Raw genomic sequence first — 27,807 nt, forward strand, 5'->3', positions numbered from 1 at the left:
GAGACCATTCCAAGTAGAGGTGGCAGGCCATGCACAGGATGGGACACCATAGGTGGTGTTCAGGGAAAAGGTAATGCTGACTGCACAGAATCATTATTTGTTCACCATAGACTGGTTGCTGTACATTAAGAAATGCTCGGGTGAGGCCCAGGCATCTGTTTCTAAAATTCCACAAGTGCTTCTAATATTCTACTAGAACATCAGTTCTGCTAGGGATAAGAAGCACTGCTACAGACTCAGCTTTATGAAATCGTTCCTACATAAACATGTTCAGGTACTGGCAACAATTCAAATACCTTGTAACTTGTTCAGGGTCAACATTAGCCTAATACAATGAACGGAAAGATGGGCTTGAAGAAACTAAACAGTCTTTAATTTATAAATGTACTAACTGCTCTTCCTAGCTGAAAACAATTCCAAGTTCCAGCTACTTGCTTATGATAAATCACCTAGAAATACAGCTTCCTCATTAACTGGACTTGCATTGCTGACAGCCATACAGTTGAAATAATGATGTAGACTAGTCAGCTTTGGATGTCAAAGGCACATAGACGCATGAGCATTAAGTTTCAAGGGCAAATCCTGTTTATCCCCCAGCCCAATTCAAAGGCCATCCTAGAAAACCTGCCCTGAAAATTCCCCTGGAAGAAAGTGCTTCCCCCTCCAGGGAGCTATGGCTCAGCACCTGGGTACCCCTTCCATGGCTCCTGCCTTCTCTTCTCCTGGGGTGACTGACTGCAAAGAATCTGAATGGTTTGTTGAAAGCCATGCTGCAAATTCAGAGCCCAAAGTGGACAAAGTTCAGCATTCCTTCCTCCTCCCATCCAAGGGTCCTTCAAACATATCGTGCGTCCAACCACAGGAGACACTGCTTCATAAAAAATCTGCTTCAGACTAAAGGCATTCTAGCAAAGACACAACCTTACAGCTTAGCAGATAATTCATGTAACTGTGGAGCTAAGAGCAGGCACACAGTGAGCACTGGCTGTATTTATCAAAACCACTCTTTTATTCAGGAGTCTCTTCAGTGTGATGTCCCAAAGTCTGTGGCTCCTGGGACACAAATGAATTATACCCATAAGGTCGCTAAACACATCTGAGTCCTCAAAAGACAGACTCGCTTTAGTGGGCCAGAAAACACCTCATAATGAAAAACAAATCAATCATTCATTAGGCTGGCAGGAAAACTTGCTGACCTCAGAAATATCTCTAACAAAACTGAAACTGAAAAATACTACCCGCTTCTTTCAGCCACAAAGCTTTGATACAGTCTTGGATTGGTAACTTCTGGGAAATCCTGGCCTAAGGTCTGAGGATACCAACTCCATGCCTCCACACAGCACCTTAGCTTCTGAGGCATCCCTCTCACCTGCGCCTACACTCTGAGACTTTAAGATGACAAATGACACCATTTCAATAAACGAGAAAACTACACTTATGTCAGCTCTGAACTTCTGCAATAGCAGCCTCAGGCCAAAACCAGCCAGCCCTCTTGAGAGAATCACAGAATCCCTCAGTAACTTGGGCTGAGAAAGATAGTCACCAAGATCTTGGTTCTAACAATTCCAATGGATTACTCACCTCCCTGTCCTCTCTCAAGTGTCCTTTTATACAGCACAGATATAAGTGGCCGAGAGTTAGCAATAAAGTAGACTTAGGTAACACAACAAAAACTCACAATCATTATCAATTCGACCCACTGCAAGATCACAACCAAAACCTGTTTTCCCTTCTACTGACAACATGAGGCAGGTCAGAAAACATGCTTCACAGAGACAGTAACGGTACAAAGCCAAAGTGATTTACCCAAAGCTTGGGCTTCCCTGGCAGGACCCAGTGCTGCTCCTTACCCCTCCACTGCCTAGCCCAGGGGCTGGCAGGGAGAACTTCCACAGGTTACAGCCCCAGGTGCCCCTGGCATGCTTGCTGAGTCACCATGGACAAGAATCCAAGACACAGAGTTCTACTTCCAAATCAGGAATCTTTGACTGCCTCAGTTGTAGTCAATTTCTCTAGCTTCTTCCTTCAAATTCCTAACTTAAAAGAGTAGTAAAACCAGGCTGTATCATGAAAATGACATTGAGGTGCTCAGTGTGAGGAAAAGAAACCCGAGCCCCAAAGAGCTCACAGATAAGAGATGCAGAAGCAGGAAAACTGAGGCTTGACTGGTAAATACTTTGTTTTACAAATTTCTACCTAAAAGATGTGCCAAAATTATAGAGAAAATGGATAAGAAAGGGGAAAAACTATGGGTGTGGTTAACTTAAAACAGAAGCTATATAGAGTTATTTATTAATGATATGCAGTGGTCTTATTTAAAAAGGCTTTGAAGGGGCATTCCCACCTCGGGCTAACTATCTCATTTATGTAAGACTCGGTTTCCTCATTTGTAAGATAAAGGTATTAATGATCCCTTAATTCTCTCATTATCGGTTGCAGTGAAGTGTGTAAGGTGCCATCAGATTGGGCAAAACAGAGCCTACAATCTGCTGCCATTAGTTCACTGTAATGCGGCACCTACCTCCCTATCACCCACGGTAAATGAAGCCCAGTCTCTCCTTACAGATCCATCAGAGATTTCCAAATGTCCCCACTCTACCATTCTGGCTGGATGAGGAGCCCAAAGAGGACTGCTAGTATTTTACTTGGAGTGTTTTCTCTCCCTGTAGAATAGGAAGGAAGTCTGTTCTACCAAAGTACCTAGAAGCATCTCGGCCCCAAGAGAATGAAAGAGGGTTCAGCTGTTTCATCCATTTGGCAACTTTTTGCTGCACGGCTACCGTGGGTAAAATTTTGAGCTGCGTAACTAAGAAAAAGGCTCCCCTGAAGGGCTGAGGCTCAAGTATGGGAGCATGCCTAGCACATCTAAGACAAAGAGAAGCATCCACGTTAAAACAGACTGTCCTCAATCTGAGGGCTCAGAGAAGACGGCCCTGGGGGAAGTCTCCTGGAATTGGGAGAATTGTTAGATTTCAAAATGTTAACACCCTTAAGGTTGATCTTGACCAAGAATTAGAATTTTGCACAGATAGAAAGTTCAAAGACAGGAATTCACTCTGCAATGGGTTTATGGACCAGGCGCCAGGGGGCTGAACCAAAGACAGAAAGGTGTGGGCTTCTTCTCTGGGAGGACAATTTTGGTTACAAACAAGTTCTTAATAACTACCTTGTAAACTAGAGAATGAATCCTTTTGACATAGTGAACTTCGTTTTTGGTCAAAAATGAAACCATGGCTCTCCCCATGAGTAGGGGGACTGTTTTACTGCAGATAATTGATCACTCCTTTGGCTGGGTAATGTAATTAAAGCAACCTTCAAATATCTCCAGGATTGGAATTTGATTGCTTTGCTTAACTTTTTTCTTAAACTATTCTGGGTGTTCCTTTAATAATTCTAATTGTTGAAATCTGGCTATTTTTAGTAATAGTTATAAGAAGCCCCTTAACATTTGTAAAATCCCAAAAGGTGAATTTTTTAAGTGTTCTTCAGTGCTTTATTAATGTCATCTATCCAAATCTACAGGCGTTTTCAATTTTAAGTTAACTATTCTGTTGGTTCAGCAGGTATGCCCAGGGCAAGGGAAGCTGGCTTCCTGGTAGTTGTCAATTATCTTCTTTGGAGACCCATGAAGTCATGTCACATTATCTCATCCCAATACAGCTTCCATCAAGGTGAGCAAGCACTTCCTCCAGGTGCTTGTCAGTAGCCCCTGCTGAATAAACGGCTCCTGTTGTAAGCAGCACATTCCACCTGTTAGGAGCTCTCTGGTATGAGCACTGTGACTGTACTCCATGGGATATTTGATAAGGGCTGACCTGGAACATACCTACCTCGAAAACCTGCTGAGCAACCACACTTTGGTGATACATTTTGCAGAGACATCTTACAGATTCCCAACTGGTAGAGAAGGGACACAGGGAAAAGGCCAAACAAAGGCGGGAGGTATCAGACAGTAGACAAGGGCTTGAGATCCCAGGAAAGCACAGAGTGCTGTGCAACCCAGAAGATGAGGACTCTGCCAGCCGGTGCTCAACTGTTTCGTTCATCTGATTCTCTTTTTCTTTTGTTTGCCTTACCGTGCCCGACTCTCTATTCCACCAAAATATATATTAACCTGTGATTCAATCCTATGTCAAACCAATTCCTAAAGGGTTTAAGCCTTCATTTTATTATATTTAATAAAACTTAGAGTTTAAAGGTTGGCATCTAATTTGGAGGAACCCCATTTAAAATAAAAAGGTAGATTTATCTGCATACTGGTTAGAAGGGGCAGTAACTGAATTCTTCAACGTAGTATATAGCTACGAAATATGAACCAACCTTCTTGGACAGGATTCTTTACAATGTGTATTATTCACACCTACCTCTGCCCTCGTCCCAACTGGCGCAATCTCACTTTATCCAATCTAGGCCCAAATGATACCATCCAAAAGACATTTTTCCTGTCTACCTTCTCTAAAATACCTTCTCCAAACCTATCACTTTGCCTTATTTATGGTGACATCTAAGATGTAATTCATATATCATACAATTCATCCATTTGAAGTATACAATTCAAAGGTGTTTACAGAGTTGTGCAACCATCACAATAGAACATTTTCATCACCCCCAAGAGAAACCCCTGTACCCATCATCATTGCTTCTCGTTGCCTACCAATCCCACACTTTGCCCTAAACCAATCCCCACACCTTGCCTACTAATCCCCACACCTTGCCCCCGACCCCCAGCTTATGTCTACCCCCTACCCCAAATCTACCCGTCTTCCTACACTACCCCATCCCTAACTCCTAACCTCTAACTTAAAGATACCCCTACCCCCATTACTCCACCTCTACCCCTACCTAAATCTATCCCACCAACCTACTCTCTAAATCTATCCCCCTACCCTAATCTACTTTCTGTATCTACAGATTTTCCTATTCGGGACATTTCATGTAAACGGAATGAAGAAAATATGTGGCCTTTTGTGACTGACTTATTTCCCTTAGCCTAAGTTTTCAAAAGTTCATCATGCTGTAGGATGTATCCACACTTCATTCCTTTTCATAGCCAAACAATATAATATCCCATTGCAAAGACAGATTATATTTTATTTTTTTAGCTGACACTTGCGTTGTTTTCACTTTTTGACCATTATGAATAATGCTACTATGAATATTCATGAAGAAGCATTTATGTGCACATGTGTTTTCATTTTTCTTGGGTTTACTGTTTTATAGGCATAATAGTACCTTTGTGAATGTGCTGGAAGGACAGTCATTGAAAATCTCATATTTTGAGCCCATCAAAATCTAATTGTTAAATCAAAAGATGAGACACAGCACACTGTTCAGAAATAATTCCAACCACTACTCCCTAAAGAAGCTGTAATACCACTCATCATTAGGCTGGTTTAATGTTCCTCACTCCCAGAAACACCAGTGCACATTAAATTGTAATTAACTGCCTATAGAAATTTTCAAGTATTTAAGTGTACTTTAAACACAGAAACCAAGTTGGGGATTTCAGTATGGTTATTTAGGTAGCTGTTTTGTTTGTTTCTTACATGTGACTCAAATATGAATTCAAATGGGTCTCTTTTTAAGTGTTTTTCTCTCCACTTATCCCTCTCAAAGGAAATATTTTTAATGCCTATTTTTAAGAGACAGTGTCTCACTATCTTGTCCAGGCTGGAATGCAGTGGCTATTCACAGATGTGGTCATAGCTCACCACAGCCTAGCACTGCTGGCTTCAAGCAATCTCCCCCTACCTTAGCCTCCTGAGTAGTTGGGGTTGAGGTACATGCCACCATGCCCAGCTAGTCACTCATATCCTTTTGCTTGATCATACATATACCCATTATTATTTTGCTTGATGATACAGTCTACCTTATGTTATAAAGAACTTTGCATTTGTATCTATATTTTTTACACATCTCTACCCCTTTTTAAAGATATGTTAAGATCTTAACAACTTTTCTTTTTTTTTTTTTTGAGACAGAGCCTTGCTCTGTCACCAGGTTGGAGTGCAGTAGCGTGATCATGGCTCACTGCAAACTACTTCCCAGGTTCAAGGATTCTCCTGCTTCAGCCTCCCACGTAACTGGGACAACAGGTGCGCACCACCACACCAGGCTAATTTTTGTATTTTCAGTAGAGACGGGGTTTCATCATGTCAGCCAGGTTGGTCTCAGACTCCTGACTTGGTGATCCACCCACCTCAGCCTCCCAAAGTGCTGGGATTACAGGTGTAAGACACCACACCCAGCCAGATCTTAACTTCTTAAATTATTCTTTCCTTGTATGCTATAACTGTCTTGAGAAGCCTTTGCAATCTTTAAAATATCAACATGAGGACACCTTTTAAACTGTATTAATATGGTCAGTCAAGGCAAGTTTTATGAAAATAATAGTAGCTGACCAGGTGTGGTGGCTCACACCTGTAATCCCAGCACTTTGGGAGGCCAAGGCGGGAAGATCATGAGGTCAGGAGTTCAAGACCAGCCTGGCCAATATAGTGAAACCCCATCTCTACTAAAAATACAAAATCAAAATTAGCTGGGCGTGGTGGTGCATGCCTGTACTTGGGAGGCTTAGGCAGGAGAATTGCTTGAACCCGGAAGATGAAGGCTGCAGTGAGCTGAGATCTTGCCATGCCACTGCACTCCAGCCGGGGTGACAGAGCAAGATGTCATCTCAAAAAAAAAAAAAAAAAAAAAAAGGAAAAAAGAAAGAAAGAAAAAAAAGAAAACAATAACAGCTAACTCTCACATAGCATCTTCCAGGTGGCAGGCACTTTCTATGTATGAATCGATCATCAGAACAACCCTAGGAATAAGGTCCTATTATCATCCCCAAGCTACAGATGAGGAAACAGAGCTGGCATCACTTGCCTGAGGTTACACAGCTGGTTACTGGGCCAGCTAGCTCCGGCACTCAGGCTCTAAGCTATCACATCATACTGCTTTGTATGATGATAAAGGGGGCTGTCATGCTAACATCATGTCTTAACACACGGCTTTAGTGGGCAGCCAGTTCAACTGTCACTCTAAAGCTAAGAAAGGCAGATTTAATGAGCATTTTTAATATTCACAGGGAAAGAAAGGAGGAGGGGAAGAAGAAAGTAAAGTAGGTAGAGATAGATATCCCAAGCTAACTAAAGAGGTAGCGCTTTTCTCTGACCAGCTGGGATGAAGACTTTTCCCAGTCTACGTGATTGCCCACTTGTACTATTGGGCTTCACTTTCTGAAGGAAGAATAATATGAAACCATGTCACACTCCAGAGCCATTTATTATCCACTCAGGAGACAAGACAGCAAATCTCACACAGACACAGTCACAACAGACCACTACATGAAACCTCATGGACATTTGAAAAGAGAAAAAGTTGGTAAACGTGTGTTTAAAATATACCATTATCAAGTAATTAGTAGAGAAACCATAATCAATTGTGTAATATTAACCTGTAGAACATGGAGACAGACAGAAGAATTAAACAACAAGAGCCCTGGAATAAGAGGCGGCAGAACCGGGTTCCAGCGCTAGTTCTGCCACTCATGAGCTTGGTGCCTTTGGCCGTCGCTCTACCTCTCAGGACCTCAGCTCTCAAGAGGGGATATATAATAAAGGCTGCCCTTCCACACTCCTGGAGTTACAGCAAAGCCATGAGGCAAGGGAGAGAAAAGAGGTCTGAAAACCAAAAGGCAGTACAATGTGAGTTACAAAAAGCGTGAAAGATCAGTTTGGCTGTCACGCTCTGCCTGATGGAAGACCATTCTTAGATGCCCTGGACTGTCCATCATGTTGCAGGGTCTTCTGCATCCTAACCAATGCCTAATCGATGTGGTCATTCTTCACCTAACCCCATCCCATTTGTGTCAAACAAATATCATACACACATTTCCAATGGCCCTAAGGAGGAGGTACCACTCCTGGCCAAGATTCACTCTCTAGACCAGATTTCTTACTTGTACATTCCTCCTCCTCTACCAGATCTATAAATGTTAACATTCCTTTGGGTTAGATCTGGGAAGTTCTTCTCCCTAACAATCTCTCCTTGATTGACACCATCCATTCCCAAGACTTTAAGTACCATCTACAGGTCAAGATCTGTTTTACCTGCATTGTACAGCTACTAGACAGCTGTACCTGGATATCAGAAGCAGGGTAGGAAATTCTTAGATGTAACAGGTTCCAGATTAACTGTTTGTTTTTCACCCCCAGGAGTGTCTCTTCCCTCCCTCCTCACCATTTTCTTAGACTCGGCAAATAGAAATTCCATCTATCCAGTTTCCCAAGCCAAAACCCAGGAGTGTACCAAGCCAGTTAACAGCACAGGGTTTAGAGTTAGGGTGCCCAGGTTTGCATCACATTTGCCAAGTGCCAGCAATGTGCCTTAGGGAAGATGTGTAACTTGGCTGTGGTTCCATTGCCAAATCTATAAAATTGAGATACTGTTCCAATGGCAATTAAATAACAGTCATATATCACGTAGGGCATTAGGAAACATTCTCTCTTACTACACATATCAAAGTAGGGAAATATTTTAAAAATATATTAGTACACTTTTCTCTTCTGCATATCTTTTACATGACATTCTCCTTCCTCAACACAAGGCACTAATTTGTCTCAAGAAAATTAGAATTATTATAATAAGAAGGCAAAGACAAAGGACAATTATCGCAGAGTTAAACTTTTTTTTGTTTTTGTTTTTGTTTTTTTTTTTGAGACAGAGTCTCACTCTGTTGCCAGGCTGGAGTGCACAGCCCAATCTCAGCTCACTGCAACCTCTGCCTTCTGGGTTCAAGCGATTCTCCTGCCTCAGCCTCCCGAGAAGCTGGGACTACAGGTGCGTGCCACCATGCCCAGCTAATTTTTGTATTTTTATTAGAGATGGGGTTTCACCATGTCGGTCAGAAGAGTCTCGATCTCTTGACCTCATGATCTTCCCACCTTGGCCTCCCAAAGTGCTGGGATGACAGGTGTGAGCCATCACGCCTGGCCAGAGTTCAACTTTTGACAACCAAAACAGGATTTTTGGTTCTCAGCATGAAAATTGTCTTGAAATCCTGCCTGCTGCTGTGGAGAAAGGACCTAACACCATAAAAGCCCTAGAAGAAAACCTAGGCAACCCATTCAGGACAAAGGCATAGGCAAGGACTTCATGACTAAAACACCAAAAGCATTGGCAACAAAAGGCAAAATAAACAAATGGAATCTAATTAAACTCCAGAGCTTCTGTAAAGCAAAAGAAACAATCATTAGAGTGAACTGGCAACCAACAGAATGGGAAAAAAAATTTGCAATCTACCCATCTGACAAAGAGTTAATATCCAGAATCTGCAAAGAACTAAAAGGGATTTACAAGAAAAAAAAAAATCCATTCAAAAGAGGGTGAAGGGTATGAACAGACACTTTTCAAAAGAAAACATAAATGAGGCCAAGAAACATATGAAAAAATGCTCATCATCACTGGTCATTAGAGAAATACAAATCAAAACCACATTGAGATACCATCTCCCACCAGTTAGAATGGTGATCATTAAAAAATCTGGAGCCAACAGATGCTGGAGAGGATGTGGAGAAATAGGAACACTTTTAGACTGCTGGTGGGAGTGTAAATTAGTTCAACCATTGTGGAAGACAGTGTAGCAATTCCTCAAGGACCTAGAAATAGAAATTTCATTTGACCCAGCAATCCCATTACTGGGTATATATCCAAAGGATTATAAATCATTCTATTATAAAGACACATGCACATATATGTTCACTGCAACACTGTCTACAAGAGCAAAGTCCCAAATGCCCATCGATGATAGACTAGACAAGGAAAATGTGGCACATATACACCATGGAACACTAGGCAGCCATAAAAAATGATGAGTTTGTGTCCTTTGTAGGGACAAGGATGAATCCGGAGACTGTCATTCTCAGCAAACTAACACAAGAACAGAAAATCAAACAACACGTTTTCACTCATAGGCGAGTACTGAACAATGAGAACACATGGACATAGGGAGGGGAGCATCACACATGGGGGGGTCTGTTGTGGGGGGCTAGGGGAGGGACAGTAAGGGGTGGGGAGGTTGGGGGGAGATAACATGGGGAGAAATGTAAGATATAGGTGACAGGGGATGGAGGCAGCAATCCACCTTGCCATGTATGTACCTACGCAACAACATTCCTGCATGATCTGCACATGTACCCCAGAACCTAAAGTATAATTTAAATAAAAGGAACATTTAAAAGTTTGTTAGATTCCTAACTGAGATATCAAGAGTGAGGCTTAAGGAATATGACCATATGCACCATGGTCAGAGAGAACTCAGGATATAAAGTTCCATAAGTCCCACTTGCCACAGGGAGCTGGGAGGGAAGTCTGGGGGAAGGGTCACAGAGGAACCAAGGGAAGCATCCAGTGTCCTCACTCCCCATGCAGGCCATTTACCCCCACCTCCTGGTTCTAAAACAGGTTTAGGGGAATCCCCAGACTAGACTAAGGAAGAAGCCAAGCCTACAGGTGGAAGCTAAGTTCAGCTTTGGTATGCTGTGAGTTAGGATGGCAGCAGACCAGCTAAGTTCAGCTTTGATATGCTGCGGGTTAAGATGGCAGCAGACCAGCTTTGTTGGAGGAGGCAACTTATAAACCCATAAATGGGACTAGGGGCAGGAAGAGAGGTGGAATTTACTGCTTTGTCAAAGTTACAAAGGGTCTTCTAGACATCTCCTTTAAGAATAAACCATCTATTCTTCTTACAGATTTGCTAGGTGAGAAACTCTACAATGACTTACAAAAAAAAAAAAAAAAACCATTTTGGAGATTTCCTACCATGATAGTAAAGATATCTTTCATTAGTCCTAAGAACAATGCGTCATCAGCCCAGCTCAGCTATGCAGGAAAGAACTCAAGGGAATAGAACACCTGGATCCTAAAATGGACACTGCCACTTAGCCTACATGACCTAGACAAACTCTTGAACTGCATGGGCCCATGATGCGTCTCACAAGGCTATTATACCAAACCAAGGTATGGCATGACCACAGTTCAGATGAGAAGCACTGGAGCATTTTGGTTATTATCAACCATCATAGTATGAAACTATTAGTAAACTCTGTGGCTCCAGAGTATCTAGATACCAGGAGAATGGGAGAGGGCCACAATCCTCTTCTCTGGCCAGTTGAGTTAGAATCCTGGCTCAATTGTGGAAGTCACATTTTATGAGATACTTAGAAAAGCTGAAATATATTCTGAGAAAGTCAACCAGAATAGTAAACTGTCACATGAAGAATGCTAATGAGATGAGGAAGAGTTCAGCTTAGAGAAAAAAAGACTAAAAGACCATTCCCAGAATAGTCTGTTCTAGCAGCTGTTCCAGAAAAGAGGCAGGCCCTGGGGCTGTGGTAGGTGGCAGGGAGGCTGGTATCTCTTCAACTCTAAGAGCTTTCAAAAGTGGAATGGCTCCCTCCTAGGGACATTAGAAGTTTCTAGCCTAGACTGGGTACCACAAGTTGAAGAGGCTGCAAAAGGAAACCTTGTCCTACGCTGTTTGACCTGAAGAGCCTAGCTTCTGAAAGAAAAAAGTCATCACTCTGTACATTACATCTATACTCCACAAAATAAAATATAAGGGCTCTATAAATATAAGGAAGTAAAATGGACAAAACTGTAGGAGTGACAACCCCACACAGGCAGAAATAAAAACCTCTGCTTTAGATTGCTGAGCTGGTATTCATACACATCAGGTAATCATGATGGATCAATATGTGCAATGACAAATGGAATAAAACTCTAGTAGTGCAATGACCCGGGAGGAAAGCAGAAAAACCTGAGTGAGCAGATATTGATCCCCAATATCGTAACTGAATATCAGTACCATACATTTAAACTAAGTGTGGCTAGAGAGACTCTAACTAGTTCACACACTTACATTAACATGCTCAGGAACACAAGGTCAGGGGTGAAGTCATTATTAGCTAGGAAGGGTGGCTAAGCAGAGAAGTCTTGGGTGCTGGGATTCCACCATGCCCCTTCTCTCTGCTACCAGCTGCAAGGCATTTTCTAAAAAGACATCCCATAATTCTAAGTATTCTTGGTACTTGCTCTTGTAGAGAAAGCTTAATTTCCTTTTTAACCAAAAAGGACATCTTTTTAAAAGCAAGTCATCAATCATGAATCATTTTATTCTCTAGTTCTGGGAATACAGAGGATCAAATTAATTTCCATCATCTTTTGGCTGTAGGTACCCCTCCCTCTGGCTTCCAACATCATCGATCTGTAATAGGGGTAGCAGCCAGGAAGGTTCAAAGGCATTTGCTTTTAAGCCTGTCCACTGTGGTTTGAAAAGACGTAGACATGAGGTTTTCTCCTGGCTAGGCTGCATTGTCTGAAGCCCCTACAGCAGTATTCCTCACCCAGAGAGGTTCCCTCACTTCTCAAGTCTCTGCTGTGGACAAAGACCAGGTAGACCAGCCATATACTGGGTCTTGATTTTAACTATCTCCATTATTTAAAAAAATGAAAAAGAGCCTTGGGGGGGTTCCTGTAAGTCACAACACTGTTCATTATTGTACTGAAACTGTCCCTATGAACTATACAAAATTATTCAGGGAAGAAGGGAGTGGGAAAATGAAAATAAACCACACTCGCAGGACATTCAGTGTTCATGAGGTCAGCTTGCTTTCTGACTCTCTTCCTCATAGTTGTGTGGTGCCTACTGTCCTAGAATCAGAGATTCTCCACTTTACTGTTCTATAGATAACAACTTGAACATTAAAAAACATTTTCCACTTAAAATTTTCTTTCCAAGTCTTTGCTATTATAAACAGTGCCACATAAACATGTGTGCATGTGTCTTAGAACCAACCCAAATGCCCATCAATGATAGAGTAAAGAAAATGTGGCACATAGACACCATGGAATACTATGCAGCCATAAAAAGGATGACACTATTTCATGTGCTTTGCAGGGACATGGATGAAGCTGGAAACCATCACTCTCAACCAACTGACACAAGAACAGAAAACCAAACACTACATGTTCACACTCATAAATGGGTGTTGAACAATGAGAACACATGGATGCAGGGAGGGGAACATCACACTGGAGCCTGTTGGGGGGTTGGGAGGTCTAGGGTAGGGATAGCAAGGGTGGGGGGATTGGGGAGGGATAACATTAGAAGAAATATATAATGTAGATGATGGGGGATGGATGCAGCAAACCGCCAAGACATGTGTACACCTATGTAACAAACCTGCATGATCTGCACATGTACCCCAGAACTTAAAGTATAATAATTTTTAAAAAGAGAGAATCAACATTAAAAAAATCAGACACACTAAAAAAAATTCTTTTAGGTCCTGCATACCAGTAAAACTACTAACATCAGCTGGTCTGAAGGACCTCAGGAGAAGCTAACTCAAAGAACACAGTTTTCACATTCTGATGATTTCATCACCCTTCCTCCAACCTCCTCTATGGATAACAACTTGAACATTAAAAAAAAACATTTCCCATTTAAGATTTCCCATTAAGATTTTCCCATATCAGTCACACTACTAACATAGCTTGTCTGAAGGACCTCAGGAGATGCTAACTCAAAGAAAGTAGTCTCCATATCCTGATGATTTCATCACCATTCCTCCAATCAGTTCACAACACCAACTGCCTAGCCCCTTGCCCTTGTGATCCCTTTTAAAACTCCAACCAAGAACTCCTCAAGGAGATGGATTTAAGGATCTCCTCCCATCTCCTCTCTTGGTGCCCTGTGATCATTAAACTGTTTTTCTGCTGCAAAACCTGCTGTCTCAGTGTAATTGGTCTGTTACTGTGCAGTGGGCATACGAACCTGTTGATCTTATAACAGTATATGTTTATTATATCCTAACAGAATCCAAGAGCTTCTAGAAAGTACAGTGCTCTTTAACTCAGCCTGGACAGATGACACTATTTGGGGGACAATGGGCTGCACTGTCAATTATATTCCCTATGATGAGATGGCCACCTTCTCTCATCTTCATCCCATTGTAAAGGTACAGTGACAAGGACCCCACCAGGGGGCCAAGGAACAGTTATTCCTCTGAAATATGAATTAGTCCACAAAGATCACTGCATATGTGGCTTTAGACACTTCCCTGGACATTAAACTCATCATCTTACTTTTGACATGCATCCGTATCTATAACAAAAACTGTAATAATGCTTATAGTTTTTTTATAAATGGTTTTCTGTGACACTGTACTGTATTATGCATATTATAAAACATGCACAAATGATATTTTAAGTTTTAAAAAGATGTATAAAAATGAAGTTTTACTATTTTCTTCACATGCTCCAGTGAATCATCTTCCAAAAACTAGCACACCCTGGCAGTTTAAAGATGGCTGCTCTAACCAACTGATTCACTACTCCAGGCACCAGAAGATACCATCACTTCCAGCTACTTAAGGAAAGCTGGCTTTCTGGCATCTACCACATGATCAGTGGTGTCTGGCTAGCCATCTTTCAAAAAACTGGCTATAAAACAATCAAATAATTATTTGGAAACTGCAATGTAATATATTATTTTCTGTTTAAGTTTACAGCTTCACCTAAAGGACAGTGATGTCCACATTTAAACACAATTCTGGGGCTGCTCGGTCATTAACAGTGCAATTTCACTAACTGTAGAACTGAAAGCTGTTTGTTTTCCATATATACTAAATGCATAAGCATAATGTAGTTAATGCTGTGTTTCCTCTAGACAACTTGAAATTAGATTTATAGAAGTTATAATTGGTTGCCAAGCAAAAACCTATTAAAAAGTCCAAAAGAATTTCACTGAGCACAACTGGCCATCCCTATACTGTTCACTTGGCCCTGAAAGTAAAATCTGTTCTGAGGGCAACCTATAGAGGGAATCTTACTCAACTATGAACTCTTCCATCATTTCCTTCTTTTGGATATTGTGACATGATGAGGGATAGGACACATATGATGTGCCATTGATACTATCACCACCATTGTGCCTGACATTCAGCAAACCCTCACTCTGTACCAGAAATCACACCAAGCATTTTCATTTATCAAACGATTTAATCCTAACAATTTTGTTAGACATGACATTGATCCCTATCTTAAAGTTGCAGGCTCTGGTGGAAATTGAGATGAACCTGAGGAACTTGCTCAGGGTCATACCTCTACTGTGTTTTGAGAACTTAAGGTGATCTCATTACTGTCCCTGGACACTCAACTCTTAGCCACCTCACTTCACAGCATCTGCCTTTGCTGCAAAACTCAGGCCCACTGGCAAACTAGGTTTGTGGCTGCTCTGTCTTCTGGGATATAAATGTGAAAATACGCAGTTGCAAAAGAAAGAGTGGTTAACGTGGCGTGAAAGGCATTACTACGATGTAAATAGGAATGCCATTTCATCCTGCTAGGCTTCACATTCTATTAGCTCTTTTTACTGAAAATTATTTTGGACACCTTAAAAAACTAAATCCTACTCACATGTCACCATCACTATTAATTCCAAAAGAAATCCATGCAGGATGACAAGCTTGACTTCGACATCAGAAAAATGCTGTGTAACCAGAATGGTGTGTAGGAGCCTCAGGTGCCCACAGCCATGGGGGCACCGCCTGCACAGGGGTCCGCGCTCAGCGCTCCAACACTTGAGCCCATTTATGGCTTATGGTGGCCTGAGGAAACAAGCGCACTCATGCATGCCCTTGCTCCAAGAAAGAAATGGCACACCTTAGCAAAGGAGCTTGACCTGGATGAAGCTGGGACACTACCTGGGGTCTGTGCTAGCCCACCTCACACAAGACCTCAAGTCATGACTGACTAACCCAGTGTGAGCAGGTTTTAGCAAGACTTAATACATGTGAGCACTTGACTCAATGTTTACTTCTACCAGATTAAATCACTAGTACCTGGAGAAAAAGACTGCTCCATGCACATCACAGGAATCCATCCAGATTACCAGATTGCGTCTTCTGGATAAGAACGATGCAACAGACTCATTAAATCTGCAGCGCATTAAGTTTGGGAGACCTGATCTATCAGATGCAAAAACCAGAATTCAAAAAGATACATTTAAGAAATAACAGAACACAGGTACAAGGGTAAAATTTAATATGGATAAAATCCTGCTCAGCATACCAAAGGGGAAAAAAATCAATTGAGCAAGTGCAGAATGAAGGCATACCTTAAGAGCAGCTTGAATTTACATTCACAGAAAGCAGATCAGGGGCTACCCCTGAGGGGTGGAGGGAGACTTCAAAAAAAAAAACTTTTGAGAGTTAAGGAAATGTTTGCTATCTTGATTGTGGGGATGGTTTCAAATTGTATGTTCAATTTAATGTGTGTGACTTCACTTTAAATATGTACAGTTTATTGCTAGTTATTTATATCCCATTAAAGCTATGATAAAAACAGTTCTTGAGTGTGCATGTGGGTGAGACAGGGGAAGGGATGGAAATTTAGTGGCTTACAAATTTATTGTAAGTCAACCACGTGAAACACCTTCCAAAAATAAATGCATCTGCAGGCTCCGTCAGAAATTCTGCATGAGTACACTTCATCACCTCACATTCTGCAGACCACATCCAGCGACAGCAACATCAGACTGAAAAACCAGATGGCATCTCAGAGTGGCCAGATAGGAGAGTTTCTGAAAAGCCATGGTCATAAGGAAGGGTAGCGGGAGCCAGGAGGCTTGGGCCAGAGTTGGGGGCAAGGACACATGACAGAAGGGGCTGCCATAAAAGAAAATGGCCATTATCCTGGACAGCTGCACAGGAAGAGCTCAGATCCATGGCTGAAGGCAAACGGAGACTCACAAAGTGTTGTGTGATAGAGAAACTCCTGACAATAAAAGCTGTTAAAAATGTAACACATTTGAGAAAGTTTCCTATACAGGGAATGGTAAGGCAACACCCAAAAGACCACTTTCCAGAACACAGTACCCTGTACAACCAGTTTCCACCGGGTGACTGCAGGCTCTCTCCTTTCTAACATGCTGTGCTTCTCCAGGTAAAACAGTGAATATTAAGAAACTAAAATATCTCTCAGCTCTATGATTTCGATTTGAGATTTAACCTCACAAATCATTTTGGGTATACTGCAGATATGGAACTTGTTAATAATATTTATGACCTCTGCAGGGTCATAGAAGGCAGACAAAGGAAACTGCCTATCCTATTCTTTCCTAAATGAACAATTTAAAAGGAGATGGCAATATCCCTTTACTATCAATTTATTTTAAAATAGGGATGTCATCGTTAGCCACATTCGCTGCACACTTAAATAACTTTCCCTTACTCAGAAATTTTAATATAACTAGCAATTTGAATATGATAGGTAGAATGCAAACAATACCATCTAAGGTATTATAAAGGATCAAAATCATTTCACAAAACCATAGTGCTGTATCATCCCTAGGGGAGGGAGATAGGTGTGCACTGGCAAGGCTGTGCAGGAGGTCACAGAAAGACCCAGGTGGGGAGGGAAGAACAGGGACAGTTGAACAGCCCAGAGCATCCCAGGAAGGAATCTGAATGTGGAACGCTCAGGGCTTGTTCAAGAAATAAGAGACAATGCCGGAGAAGAGGTTAAAGACCATTCCTGTGTTCAGACATCTTGAGCATTTCTTATACCTTGTCCTAATGCAATTCTGACTAACCCTGAATTGAGATTATACTGCATGGGAAAGAAAACAAAAACTTCATCCAAAATTCAGGGCTGACTGAAGCCCTGGTTTCAGACTTACTGTAAAATTCACCCAGTCATTGCTCCCTACTCACTGACCTCCCCAGGGACTTCACCATTCACTGAACTCAACCACAGCTCATGAATCTGTCAGCTGTAACAACTATACCCCAAAGTCTTACAGCGCTTAAGAGCTTTCAAAGGTTCCTCATGACATCTCACTGGATCCAAGTTCCTCTCAGAAGCAAGACCAATGTTCTCCTCAAAGTGTGAAGATGCTGAGAACCACAAAGGTCAGAAAGTTTACCGCTGGACACACAGCAGGTTGGAAGAGATGAGGTTACCGGGGACAGACCCCTGCATACTCCTGCACAGCACACCACTTACAGGAAAAACCTGGCTCCACACTCCCATCAGCATGATGACATTCTCTCACGGAGAACAGGAGGCTCAATTAGAAAGCATTCTACATCCCCAACTTCCCCAAACCACGTAACAGCCCAGAATAACAAACCACCTTATACCAAAACTGAAGGAAGAAACCAACATTATTCTATTTAAAGTATGATCTCAAAGCAACACAAAGATTTAGGTCACCTATGTATAATTCTTTTTGAAAGATGTATTTCCAAAGATCCAAGTTCGACAGAATCTGCAGTCTGGAGGTGATTGCAAAAGTCCTGAGACCATTCTCATGCATCCCGCAGTGTTGCATCCCCATCATTAGGAAGATAAAGTTGTCAATTCTATTTTTAGTTATTGTTTTGACCTCCAAAAAGGGAAACTGCATGGCTTCCTCACTCTCTTCCCTTAAGAAACATATTTCCACAATCAGGAATTTTTCTCATTGTCCTGAGGAGTCAATGTGCTCACTTTGGGTTGTCCTGGCAACAGAGGACAGCCTCTCACTTCCACTCATACCATCCTCCTTGCAGCCTCTTCCCTCCAGTTTACCAAAGAGCGACACTTTTGGTTTTTTCCACTATGGACAGTCATTTCCATATTGCTTCCCTGGAAGACCATCAAGTTCTCTACATGTGTTTCACACATATGGGGACCCAAATCAAGCAAGAGACCCTCTTCCAAGAGCCCAACCAGGACCATTAACTAGAATCCCTATTCTTATGGAGTGCAGGCTCTCACCCTCATGGGTTGGAAACCCCATCTCCAGGATGGCTCCTACTCTGGCAAGGATGCATTTCATTACTCACCAGCCCTACCCTCCACAGGCCTCTGAGCTGCACACTCCTCCCTGGAACCCCAGGCAACAGCAATCTTATCTTTTATTATTAGTCACAGCTGGCAACACAGCAGAGACAGATGGGAACGTGGGTGCTCTATCACCTTGGCTACCTGAGCAAATAAATTTGCTACGCCCTTTTAGGAAAAAAACAAAAAGAAGACACAGCACCAATGAAACACACAGCTCAAAAAAGCAATCAGACACAGCTAGCCAAATAAGATGGCACAGTCCCACCAGCAAGGCTGAAAAACACAGCAAAACTGTAAGGAAAAAGATCTATCCATTTTGGTCTGCAGTGGTACCCAGGGAACCAGAATCTCCTCTATTCTGATATGACTGTCTGGGGCCAAGCAGACAAAATTTAGAGAGGTGGTAGGGCTTCTTGGCTAAAGCAGGAGGCTCTGGGGCAAACAGATTGGGTCTAAATTCTATTGCTACCCATTAAGAGAAGTAGAACAGATTCTTGGCTAATGCAGGAAGCACTGGCCAATCAGATTGGGTCTGGATTCCATCTCTGCCCATTTAGGGAGGTACCATTTTTCTCAGCTAATGCAGGAAGCTATGCAGCAAACAGGTTTGGGTCTGAATTCCCTCTGTACCCGGTTACTATCTTCATGACCACAGAGAACTATTCAGCATCCAAAAGTCTCTATTCTTATCTGTACTGTGGGGATAACTAATCTCAGACAGCAACTCTGAGAACGAAATGCATTCACTAGTCAATTATTCCTATTCTTTGTTGAGCACCACTCACATGCCCTGGGATAAAGCATGGAAGAGAAAATAATAGAACATAACACTATGTCAAATAGGCTCACCCTGTATCATTCCCACTATACACAGGTAAGTTGTTTCTACAAGCTAAACTTCTCATGAGAAGCTATTCTTATCCTTGGAAATGTATGGAATATGGAGAAGAGAAAGATCATTAAGAAATAGGACCCATCAGAGAAAAATTCTTCTTGAACACCTCTTGTATCATATTATTTCCTTACCCGACACTAAAATTCCTGCATTGCTCTATGCATTTCCCAAACAGTTTTGCACAGATTAGTCCCTTGAAATAATCTTTAAAACCAGTTTTGTGTCTAAAAATGATTTGCAAACCCAGCATAACAGATCCCTATCTTGGAAACTCAGAAGGTGTGTCAACATAAGGGCTCTGGGGTCAGCCTTAGAGGAAGATGTTTAACTTTCCCAAAGCTCACTCCATCCTGCAAAGGCCTCCACAATCTGGCTTCACCTTGTTTCTAACGTTACAGCCCAGAACTCCGTGGCAGGAGTTAAACTTGCCTAGGTACTGTCTCCTTCCATGTTTTTTGTTTATGATAGCTTTATTAAGATCTCATTCATAGAACTCACAATTCACCCACTTACTGTGTATAATTCTATGGTTTTTAGTATATTTGCTGAGTTGTACATCCATCAGCACAACCAATTTTTACAACACTTCATCGCCCCTACAACCACCCCACCAAAAAACACACCCCTCAGAAATCAGTCTCCATTTTGCCTCAACCTCCAGCCCTAGGCAACTATGAATCTACTTCCTGTTTCTATAGATTTGCCTATTCTGGACATTTTATAGAAATGGAATCAGACAACATGTGGTCTTTTGTATCTGGCTTCTTTGATTTAGTATGTTTTCAAGGTTCATCAATATAGCAGCATGTATCGGTTCTCTGTTCATTTCTATGGCCAATCTTATTCCATTGTATGAATAGTCCTCATTTGGTTTATCCATTCATCAGGTGATGAACATTTGTTTTCATCTTTTGGCTATTGTGAGTAACACTGCTAAGAATATGTGTAAGTAAGTTTTGTGTAAATATGTGTTTTCAGGCCGGGCGTGGTAGCTCACGCCTGTAATCCCAGCACTTTGGGAGGCTGAGGCAGGTGAATCACCTGAGGTCAGGAGTTTGAGGAAAACCTGGTCAAATTGGTGAAATCCTGTCTCTACTAAAAATATAAAAATTAGCGGAGTGTGGTGGCAGGTGCCTGTAATTCTAGCTACTCAAGGCTGAGGCACGAGAATCGCTTGAACCTGGGAGTCAGAGGTTGCAGTAAACGTAGATCTCGCCATTACGCTCCAGCCTGCATGACAAGAGTAAACTCCGTCTCAAAAAAAAAAAAAAAGTTTTCATTTCTCTTGGGTGCATACCTAAGAATGGAACTTCTGGGTCATAGGGGGATTTCTGCTTTCAAAAGACCATCAGACTATTCGCCACAGCGCTTGCACCAATTTACATTCCCACTAGCAGTGTGTGAGAAGTCTAATTTCTCCACATCCTTGCCCACACCTGTTATCATATCATTGCTTGTGGCCATCCTAGTGGGTGTAAGGCAGTCTCTTGTGATTTTGTGATGCCTTCTGATGACCCACTTCTGAGGTTATGGTCCGTTACTCCACCCACCTACAGCCCGCCTTCTCACTCTGTGCATCTGACCAATTCATCAAGACCCAGCTAAAATCCTAGTTTTCTTGTGCCATATGTGACATCAAGTCTCCAAACTTACTTTAAATGACACTGTAGGACAGTTTCTATTTATACTTCCTGCAGTTACAGTCTTCTTGGCCTACGTACGTCTTCTCTCTCCCACCAGACAGTGAGCCCCTTAACAAGCAGGGTGAGGTCTTGCATTTCCTAGTGGCCAATGCTGAGCCTATCAAATAACTGATACTTCATAAACATTTACTGATAATGATTTGATGGAGGGCCTGAGGCTGGAGTTGAGAAAGGTAAAAATGAGGGAGTGGCCTTCTGGGTTTCAGACAGGAAAGGAGGAGTAGAAAGCATAGAGCTAAGCAGTGGAGGTCAGTCCCTTCCCCACAGGATTCTCATGCAGAGGACAGAATTCATGAAAATGATGTGTCATAGGATTTTAACACTCCCTTTTTCTTCACTGTGAAACTGCATTCATGCTCAAGCCCAGACTTGGTGAAAAGGACAGAGAGAGGGACAGTGAACCAATCCTCTTCTCTTACTGGTATCTCCTCTAACTTTCCTCCAGCAATAGCAGTGCTCTCCTGGGGGTGGGTGTGGGGGGAATAAAGATCTACACTTAGCCCTCCATGCTCTCACAGAGTCTCCCCACACACTTAAAGCATCAAGAGTCTCTGTGTGAACCATATCAAGAAAGAAAATCCAGTCCCTGGTGAACCAAGAAAAAGAATCACTGAGTCCAAGGTCACATGAGTTGTAGTCTCCAAAGACTGAGAACTACTAACTTTAGTGTCTTACACGCCTCATTTCACCCAGCTGTTAGGAAAGCTCAAATTCAAAGTACATTGTGTTAGCCTATGGCTACTTGAACCACATAATTATTTCAGTGACTACAGATGAGTCAGAAAAAGCACAACAGACAGTTGACAAGCACCATTGAATGAATATGTTCTAGTATTCGAAACTGATAGAGAAGGCCCACACAGGAAATATAGAAAAACTTATCCTGCATCTAACCAATGGCTCAACAGATTCTGCTAGGGCTTCCAATGTACCTCTGAGATCAATAACAGAAACCCTGAACTGCTGACAACAGAACGAATTCAAAAATACCTCTTGGCCAGGCGTGGTTGCTCACACCTGTAATCCCAGCACTTTGAGAGGCCGAGGTGGGTGAACTACCTGAGGAGCAGCCTGGCCAACATGGTGAAATCCTGTCTCTACTAAAAATACAAATATTAGCCAGGTGTGGTACGAGCACCTATAATCCTAGTTACTCGAGAGGCTGAGGCAGGAGAATCACCTCAACCTGGAAGCCGGAGGTTAGTGAGCCGAGATCGTGCTACTTCATTCCAGCCTGGGTGAAACAGTGAAACTCTATCTCAAAAAAACCAAAAAACAGAAAAGCTCTTCCCTGTGGCCACATGTGTTGGCCTTCCTATTTCAAATGCATGTTCACAAGCAAAAACTGCACAAGAACTTCAACAAAATTATTTGGCCACATACCCTGAGACCCAGTGGGTAAAACAAGTATAAACCTTAAATCCTTAAAGAAATAAGGAAGCAATCCCAGTTCAGCCTTAACATCCAAACTCTCTACTATCAAATTCATTACCCTCGTTCAAGACATATTACCACTATCACCCCCGACTCCCACACATCCCCTTCCCCATAATGAGTGCAAAGGTCCCAAGCAAGTTAAATAACCCAAGTGTAGGGTAACCATGGACCCAGCTTCAGGCATGGCAGGGAAGAAAAGAGGAATCTTGTCAAAAGGGTCTGCAGGGTGGATAAAGCTAGAAGATTCCACAGGGTGGAAGGCTAGAAGATTCTCAAACCTACAGGGGTCGTACACAAGCAGCTTTGATGAAGAATAGAAACTTCTGACACGCCTAAGTGCAATGGCTAAGAGAATGGGATGAAAGCAACTGAATGTGAAGGCCAGCCATGACAGGACAAGTCTTAGCTGTCAGAGCTGTCAGAGCTGCCGGCATGGTACAACATGGTGAGAACCAAACACCCACCTTCTTTTTCAGAACATAAAGAAACCATCTTCTAAATGAGGACAGAGTCTCGCTCTTCTCACATGAAGCGCATGTAGACTCAGCCGAGTAGATTTTTCCAAAGTACAGAATCTGTTCAGTCCCCAGGCCTCCCTCCTCTGTGCCATACCCATGGCCTCCAACAGAAAGTCATGCGCGGCTGCACACCGTGCAACAGGCTAATGCTCATTCTTCTCTCAACACGATCTTCTCCTGAACCACACACCACTGGGTTGGGGGTGCACATCAGTGAGTTGTCTAAGCTAAGGAACTCCTGGTTGAGCCCTGATAGCTGATTAATATAATGTATGGTCTTTCTTTTGGCATGAGAGAAAAGTCAAAGATTGCAATAATTTTAGCTCCACACTTAGGAGAAATAAAACAGTTACAGATCATTCTGTGTATTAGATTTTTCAGCTCTTCAATCAGTGCTTATTTTGAATACATCACTGAGTATTATAATGAAGCAGACCTTTTATATACTGATCTCCACAGCCAGCAATAAAGCACTATAAATCTGCAAGGAAGCCCATAAAACCGTCTTCCCTCGTGGAAACTTTCACTGGGATGAAAATGATATCCTGAAATCGACTGAAGCACAGACCACCTAGAATGGGATTCTCCTCCCCCCAAAATCACTAACGCCTTTTACTAAATTAATCTAAGTAGCTTTACTTCTCCAAAAAGACTTTGCTTTGCATGTTGCCAGCTCCATAAGATGTTCTCTAGAGGTGACAAGAAAAATTTGGCTGAAAGAATCTATCATTTTAGCATTAACTGAGACCCGCAATCCCCCCAAAACATTGATAAAGCTATCTTTCCCTACTTTATGCCGAAGTTAGAGCCCATCGCCAAACCAGTTTTCTGATGAAACAGATCTGCTGTTTTTCAGAGTGAAAAGAATAACAGCAATAAGGAGGAGATATACTGAAATGTCTAAACAGTCTAGCTCCACTTCCAGGCTAAAATCCCCACACTGCTATGCACAGCTGCCAATTTGAAACTTCAATTTCTGCCCCCAAGTGCTTGGCATCTCAAGAAGTTGTCAAGGAGTCCTGGTTTCTTCAAAAGGGAGTCTTCAGTGAGAGTATCTGTAGCTCAGGCTGGGGTAAGTGAATGAAGATGCTATCAAATGAATTATATGATACCATGAAGGAGGAAAGGGGCCAAAAGGAAGTCAGAGAGAGATGAAATGCAAGGGATTTCTTCCATTGCTCAAAAATAATAATAAAATAAAATAAGTCTAAAGAGTCACTGCTCTCCAAGTCTAGGTTCAAGTTCACTGGAATAAGATAAAGACATGAGAAAAGCCTGTAATCCCAGCACTTTGGGAGGCAGAGGCGGGTGGATCACGAGGTCAAGAGATCGAGACCATCTTGGTCAACATGGTGAAACCCCATCTCTACTAAAACTACAAAAAATTAGCTGGGCATGTTGGTGTATGCCTGTAATACCAGCTACTCAGGAGGCTGAGGCAGGAGAATTGCCTGAACCCAGGAGGCGGAGGTTACGGTGAGCCGAGATGCGCCATTGCACTCCAGCCTGGGTAACAAGAGCAAAACTCTGTCTCAAAAAAAAAAAAAAGACATGAGAAATTAAGAAAAGAACTTGGGCTGCTTTATTTCCAAGATGTTTCCTCAGTCCCAGTCTTACCACCTCACCGTGAGTGTCAGCTGCAGAGGAAGGTAAAAACTCCCCTTCCGCCAGCTGACTACCCAGGAAGACTACTGGGCTGAGGACAGTCTCACCTGGCCATCTGCTTATAGGCTTCTTCTGCCACAGCAAAGATGTGGGGGTCCATGTCTCCCATATTTTGGCCGCTGTAGGCATAGATGACATCTTGTCCATAGATTGGCAACTGTTCATAAGGATTAATGGCAACAAGCACGATACCTGCAAACAGACGAGATGGTCAGAGTCAGACAGCACAGCAGCCACCTGGCACCAGCTCAATGCACCCATCCATTCATACACACACCAACAATCAACAAATGAGAGGGCAGCAGAACCTGTCTTAACCATCAATCCACTCAATCAAGGCTCATCTGTGTGCTTCAGGTCTCCAAATAACTTACAGCCTGGAATAAGTACACGCATGCATGCGTGCACACGCGCGCGCGCGCACACACACACACACACACACAGCCTGGAATGCACATACATACATATACACACACACAAATGCTAAAAAAAACTGAGTTCATAAAATAGACATGTGCAAGGTATTCCAGGATCAGAGAGGATATATGTAATTCTACCTGTATATATTAGAGAGACTTAAAAATCCATCTCAGAACTAAAATCTGGGAAAGGGATGACACATTTTCTTATTTCTACATTGGTTATCTTAACTAAAATACAAATAACATGTGGACGGAGAATACAATGTACATATCTTGAGATCTGACCTCAGCTCAGCCAATTACTATGTGATTTTTTGGCAATTAATTAACTTCTCAGTACCTCAGTTTCCTCAACTATTATATAAAATGGAGATAACAACTGCATTTATCTGGGACATCCTAAGGAAAAATGATGAACTGAGCAAGGAAAAAAGCCAGGCACAGTGGCTCATGCTTGTAATCTCAGCACTTTGGAATGCTGAGGCAGGAAGATCACTTGAGGCCAGGAGTTCAAGACGAAAGTGGTTAACACAGTGAGACCTCCTCTATAAAAAACTAATTAGTTGGGCATGGTGGCATGGGCCTGTAGTCCCAACCACTCAAGGAGGCTAAGATGAGAGGATCCCTGAGCCCGAGAGTTTAAGGCTGCAGTGAGCTATGATGGCGTCACTGTACTCCAGCCTGGGTGACAGTTTTTGGTTAAAAGAACAAAAAGAGAACACTTAAGACCAGTGCCTTGTATGTTAAGCACTGCGTATTTGCTATTTTTACTATTATACTTTAATTTCTGTGGTACATGTGCAGAACGTGCAGGATTGTTACATAGGTGTACACATGCCATGGTTGTTTGCTGCATCCATCACCCCATCATCTACATTAGATATTTCTCCTAGTACTATCCCTCCCCTGGCCACCCCACCACCCCCTGCTATCCTTCCCCCAGCCCCCCACTCCCTGACAGGCCCCAGTGTGTGATGTTCCCCTCCCTGTGTCCATGTGTTCTCATTGTTCAACTCCTATTTATGAGTGAGAACATTCAGTGTTTGGTTTTCTGTTCTTGTGTCAGTTGGCTGAGAATGATGGCTTCCAGCTTCATCCATGTCCCTGCAAAGGACATGAACTCATCCTTTTTTTATGGCTGCATAGTATTCCATGGTGTATATGTGCCACATTTTCTTTATCCAGTCTATCACTGATGGGCATTTGGGTTCCAAGTCTTTGCTATTGTGAACAGAGCCACAATAGACATACGTGTACATGTGTCTTTATAACAGAATGATTCATAATCCTTTGGGTATATACCCAGTAATAGGATTGCTGGGTCAAATGTTATTTTTTCATTATACCACATCTCATCTTTTTTTCCCTTACATCTTATGTCCCCTAAAGAATGCATTGCAATGATTGAGTCAGTAAATGTGTGTTGACTGAGCAATCAGGAAATACTATAAGGTTCAGATAATCTTTTATGGATGGGTGAGGCAGGTTGATATTGGAGCCTGTAGAAAGAAAAAAGTGTGAATTTGATCTTTCAGATGAAACAGAAACATGCCCTTTTCTTTCCCATAAGATCACATTCTGGATGTCAGGAGACCCACTGGTACACAAACCAGAAACTCTTCCAATCACTTGGGGAGGAGAAAGCAATGACAAGGCGGCTGCTAAGATGGAAGTCTCCTCCATCGTGTTCCATTCTGGCATTTGAAAAGAGACACTGGAAACGTGCAGTGTAATAAACCAGATTATTCCACGTAAAAGGGAAAGGGCCAGTGGAGAAAAAGACACTCAAGTCCTCTTGACAGAAGTTTGCCTGAAAAGACCAAAATATAAGGCCCAGAACCCTGATGAATTCCACTAATGCAGCTAATCAGTTAGAGAATCCTCTTAGGAACAGTCTCACATGTTCTGCTAGTTAATGGAGCTCTGTAAGATTCTAAACCATGGAGCATGCAATTCAAATTTCCATACCATACCCTGAGGTCATGTGTTTTCTTTAAACATCCTGGCCCCTCCAGAGCAGAATCTAGTGCTTCCTGGGTGACTCAGACTTCTGTCTCACTCAGTCACTCTCAACAGCTTGAACTGGAGGAGTCAAGATGCATTTGGATAAATATGTACAGACACCAGGACATCTTAGAGGGGAATCCTTTAAAAACAGAAGCTGATGGTCACTTGTCTTTTTCTTCTAAAATGGGAGTTAAATTTTAAAAGTCTCCTTATTGAAATAAACATCTTAGTTAAGGCTCTGATAATTGACAGTTTGTTTCAAATAAAACTCCCACCAG

At 42.2% G+C, this 27,807-nt stretch overlaps 1 protein-coding gene across 4 annotated transcripts in view; it reads right to left on the minus strand.

Moving 5' to 3' along the window:
* The window catches only part of MYO5B (myosin VB), a 390,326-nt gene that overhangs the window by 198,499 nt on the left and 164,020 nt on the right, over window positions 1–27,807 (minus strand). For all 4 annotated transcript variants that reach the window (XM_008979769.5, XM_008979768.5, XM_054244178.2 and 1 more), the window contains exon 4: window positions 25,148–25,292. In XM_008979769.5, coding sequence (XP_008978017.4) covers window positions 25,148–25,292 — 145 coding nt within the window. The remainder of the gene's footprint in view (window positions 1–25,147; window positions 25,293–27,807) is intronic.

The sequence above is a fragment of the Callithrix jacchus genome, chromosome 13, assembly GCF_049354715.1.
Source record: "Callithrix jacchus isolate 240 chromosome 13, calJac240_pri, whole genome shotgun sequence".
Taxonomy (NCBI): domain Eukaryota; kingdom Metazoa; phylum Chordata; class Mammalia; order Primates; family Cebidae; genus Callithrix; species Callithrix jacchus.